General features: G+C 43.4%; 1 protein-coding gene across 1 annotated transcript; it reads left to right on the top strand.

The window, feature by feature from the left end:
* Nucleotides 1-12,932: 12,932 nt before the first annotated feature.
* LOC110605892 (probable carboxylesterase 18) lies at nucleotides 12,933-14,109 on the top strand. The gene has a single exon (XM_021744567.2). It carries the CDS (start codon nucleotides 12,995-12,997, stop codon nucleotides 13,997-13,999), a length of 1,005 nt encoding a protein of 334 aa, XP_021600259.1. The 5' UTR covers nucleotides 12,933-12,994; the 3' UTR covers nucleotides 14,000-14,109.
* The last annotated feature ends 3,406 nt before the right edge of the window (nucleotides 14,110-17,515 follow it).

Raw genomic sequence — 17,515 nt, forward strand, 5'->3', positions numbered from 1 at the left:
CATTATCTGGACATGTCCTTTCTTTCCTTTTCCATGACTATCTTTTAAAATCCTGACACCATTAGCTTAGAGTCTAGCATAGCTCTGCCCCGTGCTAAGGCCTCAGACTCTGGGTATATATCAACGCTAACTTTTCTTCATTCTCAAATCCTCTGTTGGAACAAGAGGTTCTTCCTTTCTGTTTCTCTGTCTGCTTCTTTCCTCTAGCGAGATTGTTCTGTTTTATCTGCAAAGGATCCATTTGACGCTTTCTTCAAACGGAATGAGGTGAGCTTGAGTTTGTATTGCTTTGTTGCCCCAGGGGTTTGTTTCAGTCTTGCTTTTATCATCTTGATGGAGAATTGTTTCTGACTTGTCTCTGTTTTGAAACTTTTTGCAGTACCTGAGATAAGAATGGGTCAGTTCAAAATTCTTGAAAATTTGATGTTACCTCTAAGGAGTCTGGACGGTGCTTTAGAGATCCTTCTGGTAGGGCGGCCGATGGGTGGGACTATTCGGCAAGCTGCTGAGATTGTTTTACCCAGATCGTCTGGTCGGCCTCCTCCTCTGTTTGTTGTCCGGGCTCCAAAGAGGTTCTGGGCTGATGGGAGGTCTGCTCACTTTGCCTTCCTCAAGAGGAGAAAAGAAATTTCCTCAGTGCCCCTGTCGTCTTCTTTTGATATAAATGGAAGTGGAGAGAATGATCAACTTATTGTTCCCATTGATGTGAAGTACCAGTATTATGCGAGATTGAGATCTGCTGCACTCAGTCAAGCTTCTGGCGATGCCTTCGAATGTATGCTCTGCGATCTCTCCGGTGCCGTAACTCGAAGACTTATGTTTTTCATGTGTGGTGCACGGCCGGCATATAATATCTGAGCTTGTCCGAATGTACCGTGCATCACACTTGGGTAACCAAACGTTTGCCCAGGGGAACAGTGAGAAATGCTTATGGGAATCAACTTGTTCAGTTCCCCTATAATAACGAGACAGAGCTCCGCCGACCTGTGGAGCTCGCTTTCCGTACTAGGATAGTCCCCGGAATTAAGACTAAGATAGCAGAGCAGATGTCAGTGATGTAAACGTAGATGATGATGTATGTGGTTATGTAAATCCTTTAAGGATTGTCTTTCATCCCATAGTGTAGGCCTTTGTAACGTGCTGTAATGTACTTTTCTTTTAATGAAGTTCTTGTTTTTTACTCATACTTGTTCTTTCTCTGTCATGGATGAAGTACTGATACTGCTTTTCTTCGTAGCTTTAGCCAACTAAATTTTGTTTCGTTTTTTCCGAGCTGAACTGACCATATTTCGTGAACTCTTGCCTTTAGTCGATGAGCCGAGCTCTGGGCCTACTTAACCAACTGGACGGTCGGTTTACTTTTCCGAGCTTGACTAACCGACCTGTGAGCTCGGTCTTTAATCCTTGATGGGTTGAGCTTTGAGCCTCCTTTAGTCGACCGAGCTCTCAAGTTATGTTTTCTGAGCTGGACTAATCCGACCTGTGAGCTCGGTCTTTAATCTTTGATTTCTGAGCTCTCAGCTCTGTATAGTTCCGAGGTGCCCTTATCGCCTCTTTCCGATCTCGCAGCCTTTGTTCAATAACGATAAGTCAAATCTTATAACTTTTTTAAGCGATGAGTGAGTCTGACCTTTATCATGCTCCCATTTGCTTGTACTTTTGAGTATTTTCATGACTTGCCCCTCTGTTTCCTTGGTATTTACCATGGAGGTGGCGGAGTGGTGAATTTTGCAGGTTGAGTTGTTCCTGCGGGCTAAGTTGGGATTGTAGGTGGTGAACGGGCCTTTGGTTGATGGGCTGTAATCACGGATCTGGCCCTTGACGGATGTGGAGAAGCCCAGCGATCATCTTTTTGCCCCTTTACCTTCTCACCGGTTATTTATCTAACCATTGAGAGGGTAAACTTCGAGAGTAATTAATGATCGCGCCGCTCCAAGACAAAACTGTTCAGATCCACGTTCCGTCTCATTATTGCCTTTCATCTCGAATTCCTTCTGTCTTCTGAAGAAACTAGCTCTTTTCTGCTCTTAGTCTTCCTGCAACTCCTTCTGCATTTTTCACCCCATTGTGTTCTCAGGTACGCTTCCTTGTTCTTCCATGGCCAGTTCAAGGCTTCCTGATATTGTTAACCTTGAGTCACATATTACACCCTCCAACATAACTAAGTATATTCCCCAAAGATTTTTAGATACTCCGTTGTATTTCATTCGAGCACCTTTTTCAAATGAAAGGATAGTCCTTCCTCACCCTCCCCCTCCGGGTTTGGTGGATCCCCAAGAGGGTCGTCGTATAGTGTTTTTCTTGAAGCAGAGAGAATTCGGTCTACCGTTTCCTTTTACCCCTTTCTTTATTGAGGTCTTTGAATATTTCGGGGTGACTCCTCGGATGCTATCCCCAAACTCCATTTTGTTCATGTCCTGTTTTGAGTCTATCTGCCTGAGTTGGGGTTTTACTCCCACGGCCTGTCTGTTTGTCACTTTTTTCCGTTTGGTTAGGGCGGTTCAAAATTTCTACTATTTTTCCCCCCATACTGGGTTATCTCTTTTCACGGGGTACAAGGACTCCATAAAGGGATGGGTGAAGAACTTCCTTGTGGCGGAGCTAAAATTAGGGTCCGCCCGTACGTGGGAGGTGGATCTAAGTTGGGGGGAGATCTTTCCGGGTTGCAACGAGCTGCCCCAATTGAGTCTTATTGAGCAGGTCGGGCTGCTTCGACTGACTTCCGTTGATAGGAAGTATGACGTCGAGAAGTGTATGTTCGCGTCCAATCTTAGGGATATCCGGGACACGGGTATAATGCCTTGTCTGACTATTCTGTTTCTTCTTTGCTCATAATATCGGGAGGTATGCTGATTTTTTATAATTTCGTTGCTTTTGCAGCTTCTGAGGTAAAAATGGATGATACCAAGTTCCCCAAGAACTTTGTCTTGTCTCGGGATAATATGCATGCCATTTTCGATGCCTTTGGGGATGGGCGTTCAGTGACTGAGATTGCTGCGGAGATGGTTCAAGCTGCTTCCTCCAAGAAGGTTAGCCGACCTCCCGCCAAAGCTTCGTCTAGAGCTTCGAAGCCGAGCTCTCGCGGCACCAAGTCATCTCGGCTGTCTAGCCGGGGTGGATCGAGTTCAACTTCGAGGCCTGCTGAAGGGTCTAGATCTGCTCCAGCCTCCTCAGAGGTCGTGAGGGAAGCCTCACTAGCTATTGTGGAGCAGACCCAAGGTGCTGAACAAATGGAGCAGGGTATTGCCCATTCTTCTGGGGGTGTGTCAGGGGGAAAGTCTAAGTCCCCTGCTACTGAAGATAAGGAGGCCTCTGGGACAGGGATGGAGATCATCCTCCTAGATGACCAAATCTCAGAGGCTTCTGCTCAAGATGCCCCTGCCCCCGCGAGGGCTGAGCCTGAGGGATCTGAGGGCATTTCATCAAAGACCGGGGACAAGCGTCCAGCCCCTGCCGGATCATCTGCCCCGTCTCCTGCTCGGAAGAAGTCCAGGACTGCTGCAGGATCTTCTCCAGCTCTTCCTCCCATTGGGAAAGGGAAAAGTGTTCCTGTCGAGCCTTTGTTGTCTTCTTCTGACAACTCTCTGAACGCGTCAGATATTACTCCTGAATCTCCGGCTAGTGCTGTTGCTGACCTTCTCAGAGAGCGAATGTTCAGCGGAACTACAGAGGCTTCAGATCCTCGTCTTCTTGCTCTGACTGGTCTCTTAGCCAGTTCTACCAAGGAGCAAGTGTCCTTCCGATCTCGCTCTCGTGAGGAGCTCGGGTCTTCGATTAGAGAGATGCTTCTGATGGTAAGTTATTTTTTCACCTCTCTTTAGTTTTGCTTCGTTTCTTTTTCTGACAGTTGTTCTTCCTTGTTAGGCGACGGGCCTCTTTATGGAGGTGGATGCTCGTGATCGCTCCCTCCAGGAGTCTGTAGACCGCCAGATTGAGGAGGCGCATCTGGAAGAGAACTTATCTGCAACCAGTGACGCAAGGGGTAATCTGGTAGCTGCTCGAGAGCAAATCCAGTCCCTCCAAGTGGAGCTGCATTCGGCGCTAGAGGCCCTTAAAAAGGCTGATGAGAAGGCGGCTGAGACAGCAGGGCATACCAAGTCTTTAGAAGCAGAGCTGTCTCAGACTCGCGAAGTTCTCAAAGTGTCTGATGAGAGGGCAGCTGCCTTGGAGGTTCGCTGCGAAGGAGTTTTAAAGCAGCTGTCTTCTATGACAGAGGCCCTTAGCGAAAGGGATGAGGCCGTGAGACAAAAAGCTGAGGTCCAGCAACAATATGGGGCCTTAAAGGCTGATTTTGAAGAGCTTCAAGCTCAGCTGAAGGAAGTGAAGGCTCAGGAGGAAATGGCCCTAGCTCGGGTGAAGGTCCTTGAGCAGGAATTGAGTACCAGCTCTGATCATATTAGAGACCTGGCTTCATCGGCTGAAGAATTCAAGCTTCGCCATCAACAGCTCAACCATGAAGTTAGAGCCCTGGAAAATAAGTGCTTAGCCCTGCTCAAGGTAGTAAAACACGTTGAGGACAAGGCTTCGCTGGTGCGCGAACAATGTATGGCGGAGTATCAGGAGTCTGACGAGCTGAAAAGGAAGATCGAGCAGGCCTGTGAGGCTCACCTTCAGGACTACAAGGACTCTTCTGAGTTTAAGGAATTTGTAGCTGAGGCCTGTGAAGAACATCTCGATGAATATAAAGCTTCTGGTGAAATGAAAGCGGCTATTCTTAAGAAAGCCTTCCGTATGTATGTGACCGGCTACAATCGCGGTTTAAGAGAAGCCAGACACGCTCCTGATACTCCGTTGGCCGAGCTTCGCAAGTACGAAGCGGACTCAGATGGCGAGCCAGTACTGTATGGAGAGGATGATTTCCCTATGCCCCGAGGAGATTGCCAGAGGGACATGTGCCAGCCAGCTGAGTCTTCTTCGGAAGAGTCAGAGCTAGAGGGGGAGGACGTGGAAGTCCTTGAGTCAGGGAAGGATGACCCTAACTCTGAGAAGGAGGATCTTCACCCTGAGTCAGAGATAGCTCCTGTTGTAAACGTTGAGGGCTCTGATCCAAGGGATTCCGAGCTTCCTTCAGATGTGACTGCCAGTAGAAATAATGTAGGCGAGGGTGTTCTTACTGATGTAAGTCCTTTGAGGACTATTTATCCCCCCACCTCGTTAGAAGGATAATTTTGTAATAGTTATTTGTAATGAAATATCAATTTTCTTTTTCCTCAAAGTACTCTAATATCTTTTTTCTCATATTTGTGCACTATGTATTCTCATTCATAAGCTTTGAATTGCTCTTGAGTTGCAAGCTCAGCTCTTAGCTAATAGTCTGAGAGATCAAATCTCATACCTTTTAATGGCGACTAGTATGTCTGCTTTTTGCTTCTAGCCCCTTCTTCTTGGTTGTAAATTTGTTTGTTCCAGATAAACTGATATGGGTGTTGAGTATAGCCCTTTTTCTCCCTTATTTATCCTTCTGAAGGTTTCTTCATTTATGAGCCCTTTTAGAGAGGGAGCTCGACTTTTTCCTTTGGTCTTCATATCTTTGAGCTTTTGAGGATATAAGTCTATCCGAGCTGCGAGCCCGGCTTTGAGCTTTTGAGAATATAGGTCCTTCCGAGCTAGGAGCTCGGCTTTTTGTTCTATAGCCAAACTTTTAGCGTTAGCATCTGTTTTGAGGTCGGCATTGCTTAGCTATCGTGCCTTTTCAGGAGGTCGGAACCTGATTTTTCTTTGGTAGCTCCGGGCTCTTCTCTTTTTGTGAGGTCGGAACTGTGTGTTAAGTTGTCCCTTCACCGACCATTTTTTGTTTTCAGGAGATCTTACGAGATCCTGGCTGTTTTTGTTCCGGGGTGACCTCGGGGCCCCGCCGGCAGTTTTTATTTTGATTCTCACGGGAGTTCTAGGGGATCCCGGTCTTCTTTGTTTACCCAGAAGTTCTGGGGGATCCCGGTCTTCATGCTCTGGGAGGCATCTTTACGATCCTCACCGGCCGTTCCGGGGTGACCTCGGGGCCCCGCCGGCAGTTTTTTATTTTGTTTTCCCGGGAGTTCTAGGGGATCCCGGTCTTCTTTGTTTACCCGGGAGTTCTGGGGGATCCCGGTCTTCATGCTCCGGGAGGCATCTTTGCGATCCTCACCGGCCGTTCCGGGGTGACCTCGAGGCCCCGCCGGCAGTTTTTTATTTTGTTTTCCCGGGAGTTCTAGGGGATCCCGGTCTTCTTTGTTTACCCGGGAGTTCTGGGGGATCCCGGTCTTCATGCTCCGGGAGGCATCTTTACGATCCTCACCGGCCGTTCCGGGGTGACCTCGGGGCCCCGCCGGCAGTTTTTTATTTTGTTTTCCCGGGAGTTCTAGGGGATCCCGGTCTTCTTTGTTTACCCGGGAGTTCTGGGGGATCCCGGTCTTCATGCTCCGGGAGGCATCTTTACGATCCTCACCGGCCGTTCCGGGGTGACCTCGGGGCCCCGCCGGCAGTTTTTTGTGCCTTCTTGAGGTTTTTGCACAAGATTCAGGCTCATTGGCCTTACTGTCGCTTCGTCATCTCAGCTGGTTTTGTGCCTAACTGAGGTCTTGTTTCAAGGGATCTTTCTGAGCCCTGTTCCTTCTTTTTCATGGAGGAATGTTATTCATGAAGATAATTCATATAAAGAATTTTTTTATTTACTCATATTTGTCAAAATACAATGTGTTTCTTTACAAATATTTCAAGGGAAATACCGTTTTAGGTGCTGGATGTTCCAAGCGTGGGGCTCGGGGTTTCCTTGCATATCTTCAATTCGGTATACCCCTGGCTTGACCACTTTTGTCACCTTGAAAGGACCTTCCCAGGTCGGTGCTAACTTGCCCGCGGTCACTCTTTTTCCTGTAGCTTCCAGGTTTCTTAGGGTCAAATCTCCCACCTTTAAGCTTCTTTCCCTGACCTTTTGGTTGTAATATCTCGCTGCTCGTTGTTGATAAGCGGCAATTCGGACTTGGGCTTCTTCCCTGACTTCCTCAAGAGCATCTAGGTTGCTTCTTAACTTATCCTCATTAGTATTCTCACTGACGAATTGGACTCGATGAGTGGGGATCTGCAATTCAACTGGAACTATGGCTTCTGAGCCATAAGCAAGTGCAAACGGTGTTTCTTTAGTGGGCGCTCTGGGAGTGGTTCGGAATGCCCATAGTATGCTATTGAGTTCTTCTGCCCAATTCTCCTTTGCGCCATCCAGCCGTTTCTTTAATCCTTGAAGGATAGCTCTGTTAGTGACTTCTGTTTGGCCATTAGTCTGAGGATGAGCCATGGAGGAGAACTTATGCCATATGCCCATGTTTGTCGTGAAGGCTCTGAAAATGCTGCAGTCAAATTGTCTGCCGTTGTCTGAGATAAGCACTCTAGGTATGCCAAATCTGCAGATGATATGTCCCCATACGAAATCTATCATCTTGCGGGCTGTGATTGTGGCTATTGCTTCTGCCTCAGGCCATTTCGAGAAGTATTCCACAGCCACCACCACGAATTTCCTTTGCCCCGTAGTCTTGGGGAAAGGTCCCAGGATGCCGATTCCCCATTGTGAGAAAGGCCATGGACTGGATATGCTTGCTTGAGGAGTGGCGGGGGTTCTGATGGCGTTAGCAAATCTTTGACATACGTCGCACCTCCGGACAAACTCCTCTGCTTCTTTTTTAGCGGTGGGCCAGTAGTACCCTTGCCTGAATATTTTATTGACTAATGTCCCTGCTCCCTCGTGAGCCCCACATAGGCCTCTATGTATTTCCTCCATTACCTTTGCAGCTTCTTCCGGACTCACACACCGGAGCCATGGGCTGGACTTCCCTTTTCTGTATAAGGTTCCCCTTATTGCTTGGTAGTTGGCAGCACGAGCTGCTATCTTTCTGGCTTCATCTTTATCTTCGGGGAGCTTGCCCTCCTCCAGGTATCTCAGGTATGGGGTCATCCAAGTTGAGCTCTGTTCTACCTGCAGTACCTTGTTTGTCTTTTTAAAAGCAGGTGTTCGGACATGCTGTATATATACTTCATCGGGAAGTTGTTCTAACTCCTCTTTGGTCAATCGACTAAGTAGGTCTGCTTCCTCATTTTCATCCCGAGGTATTCTTTGAAATCTAACGACAACTCCCCGACCCGTGAGCTCGGCTTCTATAGTTTTTACTTTATCAAGATAGTTCTGCATGATGGGGTCCCTAGCCTGATATACTCCCGTCACCTGGTTGATCACCAACTGAGAGTCGCTATTCACCTCGAGGTCGGTTACCCCTATCTCTGAAGCTACCAACATTCCATTTACCAGGGCTTCATATTTGGCCATATTGTTAGAAGCCGTGAATTCTAGACGCAAGGCATAACATACTTTAAAACCTTCTGGCCCTTTAAGCATTATCCCAGCGCCACTACCCTCAGCACCTGATGCTCCGTCTACATACAGCTTCCAGCTAAATTCTTGGGGGGGCTCTCTCTCTCCCCCCTTTCTTGATATCTCTGAGGATGATCCTCCCTTCTCCTCATTGAATGCGCACTCCGCTATGAAGTCAGCCAGAGCTTGGGATTTTATGGCTGTTCGAGGTCGGTACTCTAGACAGTAAGGGCTAATTTCTACGGACCATGCCAACATCCGCCCTGAAGTTTCTGGCCTTCGTAGGATCTTCTTTAAGGGTTGGTCTGTCATCACGACTCCTTGGTGGCTTTCTAAATAAACTCTGAATTTCTGGACTGCCAGCAATAAGGCGTAAGCCAATTTTTCAATGTTCGAATATCTGACCTCAGTGTCTCTGAGTACCTTGCTAACGTAGAAAACAGGTTTCTGTTCTCCTTCTTCCACCCTTACTAGCACTGCGCTGACTGCTTGTTCCGAAGCCGCCAGATATATCAGAAGTTCTTCTCCTTTTATGGGACTGCTGAGCACATGGGGCGAGCTAAGATACTTCTTAAGCTCTAGGAAGGCCTTTTGGCAATCTTCTGTCCATTCGAAATTCGGTACCTTCCTCAACTTTTTGAAGAATGGCAAGCACTTTTCTGCCGACCTCGACATGAATCAGTTAAGCGCTACTACTCTCCCGGTTAGTCTCTGAACATCTCTTACGCAGGTCGGTTCTGGCATATTCAGTATGGCTTCCACTTTCTCCGGATTGGGCTCAATGCCTTTACCGCTCACCATGTACCCCAAGAATTTTCCTCCCCTAATGAAGAAGGCACATTTTGCTGGGTTCAACTTCATTCTGTATTGATCCAACACCCCAAATATCTCCCTCAAATCGGCTATGTGTTGTTGGAAAGTTGAACTTTTGACCACCATATCGTCCACATACACTTCCAGATTTCTACCGATCTGGTTTTTGAAGATTTTATTCATCAACCGCTGATAAGTTGCCCCGGCATTTCTCAATCCAAAGGGCATAGCCCTATAACAGTAAGTTTCATCTTCAGTTATAAATGAGGTCTTTTCCTCATCCGACCGTTCCATTGGGATTTGATGATAGCCTGACATAGCATCCAAAGAAGACATATAATCAAAACCGGCCGTTGAGTCGACCATTTTATTAATATCGGGGAAGGGGTAACAATCTTTAGGGCAGGTCTTATTTAGGTCGGTAAAATCTATACACATCCTGTATTTGCCATTGGCTTTTTTGACTAACACTGGATTTGTCAACCATTGTGGGTACATGACTTCCCTAATAAAGCCTGCCTCTTCTAGCTTCTGCACTTCTTCCCGGGTGGCCTGCTGCTTCTCTTTTCCCACTACTCTCTTCTTTTGCTTCACCGGTCTGGCCTCGGGGAGAACATTCAATCGGTGCGTCATTACTTTGGGGTCAATTCCCGGCATGTCTGAGGGCTTCCATGCGAAGGTCGGCGCGTGACTTCGGATCAGGGCCATGACTTTGCCTTTTTGTTTTTCGGTGAGGCTGCCATTAAGACTGAAAACCTTGTTTGCATCTGCTTCTGATAAGGGGAAGGTTTCCAACTCTCCAACTGGCTCTGTCCGGGCTTCTTTTGTTTCATCTCTAACCTCCAGAACTTCCGAGTCGAGTGCTTCTCCAGTTGAGCTCGGCTCTGTTACTGTGGCCAAGTATACTGCCCTTGCTTCTTCCTGGCTACCTCGAACCATTCCCACTCCTTCCTCTGTTGGGAACTTGAGTGCTAAATACCTAATGCTGGTGACAACTTCAAAGTTGAACAGCGCCGGTCTCCCCAAAATCGCATTGTAGCTCAGTGGGAGTTTGACCACCAAAAACACCTCATGATGGGTGCGAGCTCTGGGTGCTTCTCCCAGGGTAAGAGCCAGCTTCACCTTTCCTTCTACAAGTACTGGTGCTCCTCCGATCCCCTTGATTGGTGACTGGTCCCGAACCAGCTGTTCTTCTGGGATTCTCATCTGCTGGAAAACCCGATATGGCAGCAAGTTGACCTTACTCCCGTCATCTACCAGAACCTTCTTTACTCGAAAATTATTAATGACAGCCTCAATGACGAGCGCATCATCATGGGGCATCTGAATGCCTTGTGCATCTTCCGGAGAGAAAGCGATAGTCATGGGAGAGTGCTCAACGATCTGCATGACTTCACTATTGCTGGTCTTCCCTTCCCGGTTTCTCTTCTTTCCTCGACGGCTCATCCGTCCTCCCGTTCCTCCAACAATCATGTGGATGGTCCCACTGGACCCATCATTCACTGGTCTAGCTCCTATTCTCCTAAGCGTCTGAGTTGTCGGACCAGGCTGAGGCCTCTGTCCCTCTGTTTTCTTCACAAAATTTTTGAGGTGCCCCCTTTTGATCAGCCTCTCAATCTCCGCGATTAACTGAAAACAGTTATTCGTATCTTGCCCATGGCTCCGGTGATACTGACAATACTTGTCAGGATTTCTTTGATCTGCTTCCGACTTCATGGGTTTGGGCCACTGGAGGAACTCCTTATCCTGGACTGCCATGAGCACTTCGGCTCTGGAAGCGTTGAGGGGGGTTGGTTTCTCGGGAACCCAAGGAGGGAGCACTCTTGGTTCAAGAGCCCGAGGAGGAGGAGGAGGCCTTTGATCCCTTCTCTCCCAGGCCTGCTTGTACGGCTCAGGTCTCTTTCCATGTTTCTTCTCGTGTCTCTCCGGCCTCCTCTCCTCCGGGGCTTTCTCTTTTCCTGCCATTCCTTTAGCAAATCTACTCGTCACTAAGGCGTCATCCTGCCTTATATACTTCTCCGCCCTCGTCATCAACTCAGCCAGTGAGGTCGGAGGTTTCCTGCTCAAAGAACCAAAGAACTCGGCAGAGGTTGTTCCCTTTTGCATGGCCTCCACCGCCCTTCCTTCATCCAGCTCGGAAATCTGTAGGGCCTCCGTATTGAAGCGGGCGACATACTCTCTAAGTGATTCTCCTTCTTTCTGTTTCACTGTTTCTAGATAGCTCGTCTTCCTATCTGCTGGCACCCCGGCTATGAACCGGCTGATGAAGCGGGTGGCAAGATCTCCAAAACTTTTAATGCTTCCGGCCTCCAGGCTGTTGAACCACGCCCGCGCTGGTCCCGAGAGCGTTGTTGGGAACACCTTACACATTAAGGCATCTGACAGAGTTTGCAACTCCATGAAGGTCTTATAGTTCATGACGTGCTCCCTCGGGTTACCAGCTCCGTTATAGGCCCCCATCGGCGGCATCATAAACTTCTTGGGAACGGTCTCCTGCTGCACTATCTTTGAGAAAGGGGAAGAAGTGGGCAAGGAGGTTTGGCTCTGATCTTTCTTACCTAGCTCAGCTAAGAGCTGCTCCTTCAACCTTTTCAACTTTTGGTCCATTTTCTCGTCTGCTGAACCGGATCTTCCCTCCAAGCTGCATTCCTCTTCTTCTGTTGCAGTTCCCGTTGTTTCGGCAGAATAGTTGTTCGCCCCCTCATTTTCTATCATCTCTCTTGCCCTCCTCCCATGGATTCGGGCCTCCGGTTCTTCCTCTTCCCCGGTATCACGGCTGTTAGTTTGGGGGCGGTCTAAGGTAGGTCGGGGTTCATTGGTTCTGGGTTCCTCCACCACTGGGAGTGCATTTACTGGGGTGCTAAGGCCCCTCTGCTGCATTATCTGCCCCAACCAGTGAGCAGTAGTCTGTAGCTGGAGAGCCATGGTTTGAATGTCCTGGTTAGACCGGGTCACGGTGGGAGTATTCCCTGCCAAGCTTGGCGAGGGATTAAGAGGAATAGGCGTTTGGTTATTCAACGTTGTAGGGCTAGAAAAGGAGAACTGCTGCCCATCTTGGGCAGAGCTCAGGTCATTTGGAATGTTAAGGTTATTTTCTTGGTGGTTTGCCATTGTGGATCTCAGTGGGTTTTGAAAGTGAAAACTTCGGTGATGAAAAGATCTCCTTCGTTTCCCACAGACGGCGCCAATTGATGATTTGAGATCCAATAGAATAGGGTTTTACAAGGGTTTTGGTATTGAAAAATAAACTTAAACTTTCTGGGGAGGGGATTCCCCTTTTATCCATTTCGCTATGCTTGCTGGTGACGTGTAAAGGCATCTCCATGATTGGGACACGCGTCTCTGACATACAGATTCGGGCGTACGAGGGTATCAGCCGCCTGCTCCATGCGTAACGGCCTCTGATTCTCCTCGTGCGTACGCTCGAGCGGATCTGCTAGGTTGTCTGAGTATGGCTCTGGAAACTGGGCTGGGTCGAGAGTCGGGCCGGACGCTGAACCTGAGAGGAGAGGGCCTGCTGGTCGCGGACTGGGCCGATCCAAATGAAGAAGCTTGGTTGAGCCCGGCCTTGAAGGTTGAATGAGCCAGGCTTGTTGTGCATATCAGGTGTGTGAGCCTCTACGTTATAGGCCTTTGGCTGTGGTCAAGCCCCTGATCTGGGGTGAAGAAATCCGGCGGTCATCAATATCTTATTTTTTTGTCAATTTTATATTATTTGTTCCCCAAAGTAGAAGAAAAAAAAATCTTCATTAATCTATTATTTATTGGTGTTGAGCCTTCACCTTTCTGCATATAGAGTATTCATCTCCTGTTATTATCAACAAAATCCAAAGAGAAGCGAAAATGGCCCAAAACGATGTTCCACAGTGGCCGGACCTCCCATTCACTGTTAAGCTCTCCATATTGGCTTTCTCCTTCGTCTTCGACATCACCCGTAACCGAAATGGCACCGCCAACCGCTTTCTCATGAGCTTCTTCGACATCAGAACTTGTCCATCTAAGAAACCCAAAAATGGTGTCAAAACCACTGACATCACTGTTGACAAAGCTCGAAATCTCTGGTTCCGCCTCTACACCCCTACCAAAACCGGTGATGGAACTGCGGCTTCTGGTTTGCCGGTTATTTTCTACTTTCACGGAGGTGGTTTTGCCTTCTTGGCACCCAGTTCTTTACCTTATGACAAATTTTGCCGCCGCCTTGCTAGTGAACTATCTGCCATCATTATCTCCGTCAACTATCGTCTGGCTCCAGAGCATCGCTGCCCTTCTCAATACGAAGATGGTTTGGATACTCTAAAATTCATCGACACCACAAAAATTAAAGGTTTTTCAGGAAATCTCAAACAGTGTTTTATCGCTGGAGATAGCGCAGGAGGCAACTTGGTGCATCATGTAGCAGTAAAAGCAAGCGAACATGAATTTTCCAATCTAAAATTAATCGGAAACATATTGATACAACCATTTTTTGGAGGAGAAGAACGAACTGAATCTGAGTTGAGGTTAACTAGAGCTCCACTTGTGAACATGGAGCGTGCAGATTGGATGTGGAAGGCATTCTTGCCGGAAGGTTCAAACCGTGACCATCCGGCGGCGAATGTTTTTGGGCCCAACTCGGTTGATATATCGGGAGTTAAGTTACCGGCGACGATCATATTTGTTGGAGGATTTGATCCTTTGCAGGACTGGCAAAAGAGATACTATAAAGGATTGAAGAAATCTGGAAAAGAAGCGAGTTTGGTCGAGCTTGCCAACGCGTTCCACTCATTTTATAATTATCCTCAGTTGCCGGAATTTTCTTCGTTGATGAAGGAGATGAAGAATTTTATGCAAAAGCAATTAGACAAATAGAGATAGTGAATGTAAATATTCCAATAACGTGTCTTTTAGATTGCAAGAAGTTTTCAGAATTTTTGAATAATTAAGTGTATTTGAATGTGTGGTAGTTGAATTCTGCTTTATTTCTCTGTTTCCTGAAGAAATGAACAAAAACCAAAAAATTAATGTAAAAATAAAAATAAAATTTTATTACACAGAAATTTATAAAATTATAATAATAAAATATAAATTATTCATTAATTCATTGATGGCTTGGATAATTCTACCAGATGCACCGACTGGTTTGGCTTTTTGCAGAGGCCAAAATTTCACTTTCATACAAGGTGCGTTGATTGGAGAGGTGCGACGACAAAAATAGGCGGCCAATCCGAGGGTAAAAATGTAAATAGAATTGACAGATATTTCCACCTCAATAATTTGAATTGGATCTAGAAATGCACATTCAAGTTTCAGTAGTTGGACGGTGGGTCGATTTAATTTGTAGTTGAAATTGATTACGATTGATTTTAATAATTGTTATTTTATAATATAAATTAATAAAATACTGTTAATTAATTAAATGAAAGCAAAGTGGTGTGCTTTCGTCTGTGGCTTTTTGATTCAAGATTATTAACTGTTTTTATTTAATTATGAGAAAATAAAGCGTATTTTTATTTATAGGTATGCGAATAATGTCACTCATATTTTAGTAATATCAACTCATTTTGAGTTAAATTAAAGAGTTTGAATTGATATATCTTCTCTTTATATTATTTTTTTATTTTTTTTAAATTAATAAAATTTTCTTGTTATTTCAAAAAAAATTAAACGAAAGCAGTTCTAAAACAAGCTAAACTGATAAAGAAGATAAGAAGCAATGTCTTTATTGCCATGAATTTGGAAACAGTTGATGGTTATCATCAAAGCTTAGCAGTCTGCATACGCTCTCTTGTATTTTGGAATATATATATATATATATTAAACTTTTGTAATATACTTTATAATAAAAATTTAATATTCTTTCCATATTTCATAATTTAATATGTGGTCCAGTGAATAAATATCAGCCTCTATGACAAGGCTGCCGTACCCTAAAATAATTTCGGTATGGGTTCATGATGTATACCACTCCATCATCATATCCACATATACCTTAAATTATTTTAAAAAATTTATATTATTTATAATTAAAGATATATATATATATATATATTCTAATAATCTTAAATTTGATGATCCTTCTTATTGTAATTAGGGGTGAGCATTCGGTCGGTTTGATTTAAAATCAAATTAAAACTGAATAAATTAAAAATCGAAATTTTAGTATTTATAAAAATCGAACCGAACTGATTTTGATCAGAAACCAAATCAAACTGATTCGGTCTGATTCAGTTCGATTCGGTTCGGTTTGATCGATTTCGATTTTTAATAAAATTTTTATTTTTTATATTTTATTTTTAATATTTTAAATTTTAATTAAAATATTTTAATATTAATATAATTTAATTTCTCTATATTATTGAAAATAACATATTATTATCACTAATCAGTTCGGTTCGATTTTTTCAATTTTTTCTTATTAAAATTGAATCGAATCGAAATAACCAAAATTTTTAAAATTAAAAATCAAATCGAACTAAATTTTAAAATTAATTCGATTCGGTCAATTTTTTCGGTTTGAATCGAATACTGTTCAACCCTAATTGTAACGAAGGGGAGACAATAATTTTTTTAATTGTTTAAGAAAATTTTTATTGTTTATTCATTAGATTTTACCAATAATAATGAAGTGGTTTTCATATTTAAAAATTATACTATTGATCTCCATAAATCATCCTACACTTAAATCTCTTTTCATTTTCCATTAATTTTTGAAATTAATTTTTTTTAATATTAAGATTATTCATAGTTTTATCGCTTAACTTTATAATTAACTATAATTTAATTTATTATATTTATTTATTCATCTCTTCCTTTTTCTACGAAGGTTTTTAATATAACTTAGTTTATAATCACTTAATATTTGATAATTTGAACTACAATATAATAAATTACGTATTTAATTAAATAAGCTATAAATTTAGTGTTTATAAATATTAAAATAATAATAAAGCGGTGCATTGCTTTTTTTTTTTTTAATTTATAAACCCGCCTTATAAGTCTAAAAAATACTAGAAATAAATATGTCAATTCATTTTTAGAGTTTATAAGTATGTTTGTCTAGTTTATAAGGCAAGACAAAAGTCCTCGACTTTTCCTTCATAATATAACACAACAATCGTTTAAAGAGAAGTATGCATCATCACTATAAAATAAGATCACATGATAAAAATCCTAATAAATAGATCTAGACACTATAACACCAAATCTTCATTAAAACTCGCCCCAAATATGTTAAAGTTTTCGTACAAAGTTATCGTTAGCAGAAACAATTCAATAAATCTCTGTTGCGCCTATAATTACGAAATCACCGATCACTTAACCAATGGAATCTCTTATCAATCAATTGACACCAACTAGATTTTCAAAAAATACCATAATTAACTCCATTTTCTTACAGTATAAAAGTCAATTATTACAAAGACAAATACATATAATTCTTAGATAACTACTTTTTTATTTCTAAAAAATTTGTTATACTCGTCATATTTTTTAGTTTATTGACTTGAATATCAGAATGACAGTCATAGTGAAACAGTCCGGTTCAAATTGATCCAAATAACTTTCGAATCTACTATTTACTTGGTCCAAAATGATTAATTCAAATTATTTAATAGTTTCATACTATCTATTATATACAATTCCGAATTTTTGTAATCTCCTAACGTGGGATGGAAGCCGCGACGGAAGCAGCTGAATATCACATTTTCCTCTACTAAATTTGTGACACTCTCCTCTGCTAAATTTGTGACGTCCTCATCGCAACTGAATGGGATACAATTACTAAGTCATGACCGAATCATCAGGTATTGTGGTTCGCCAGTATTTCGGGTGGCTCTATCTCGTTTCACAGTGGCTCTGATACCGATTGAAACCATCCGTCCCAAACTGACTCAAATAACTTTTGAACCCACTTCTCACTTGATCCAAAATTGTTAACCCAAGTTATGAGTAGTTTGGTGCTAACTATTATATACAATTCCAATTTTTCATAATCTTCCGATATAGAGTGAAAGTTGTGGCGGAAGCACCCAAATATCACACATACACACTAACCACTTCACATTCTCTCACAACAAAGTTACATTTCGACCACATCTATATATCTTATTAGAGAAAAGAGAGATGAAAAAGATAAAATAATGGAAAATTATTTTTACATCTCAAAGTTTTGTTAGAATTAAGATATATATTTTTTTATTCTCAAAAAATATTTTTATCCCATATTTTGATTTCGTCAAACTAAATAGAAAAAAATTAAAGATTAAACTATTTATTTTTGAGAATTAAGGAACATAAATATTGCTTTTGACATAAACTAAGGATAAACAATTTTACATGGAATTAAAATATAAAAGTTTTAAAAATAAAAAAAAATCTATATATTAA

The sequence above is a fragment of the Manihot esculenta genome, chromosome 18, assembly GCF_001659605.2.
Source record: "Manihot esculenta cultivar AM560-2 chromosome 18, M.esculenta_v8, whole genome shotgun sequence".
NCBI classification, from domain to species: domain Eukaryota; kingdom Viridiplantae; phylum Streptophyta; class Magnoliopsida; order Malpighiales; family Euphorbiaceae; genus Manihot; species Manihot esculenta.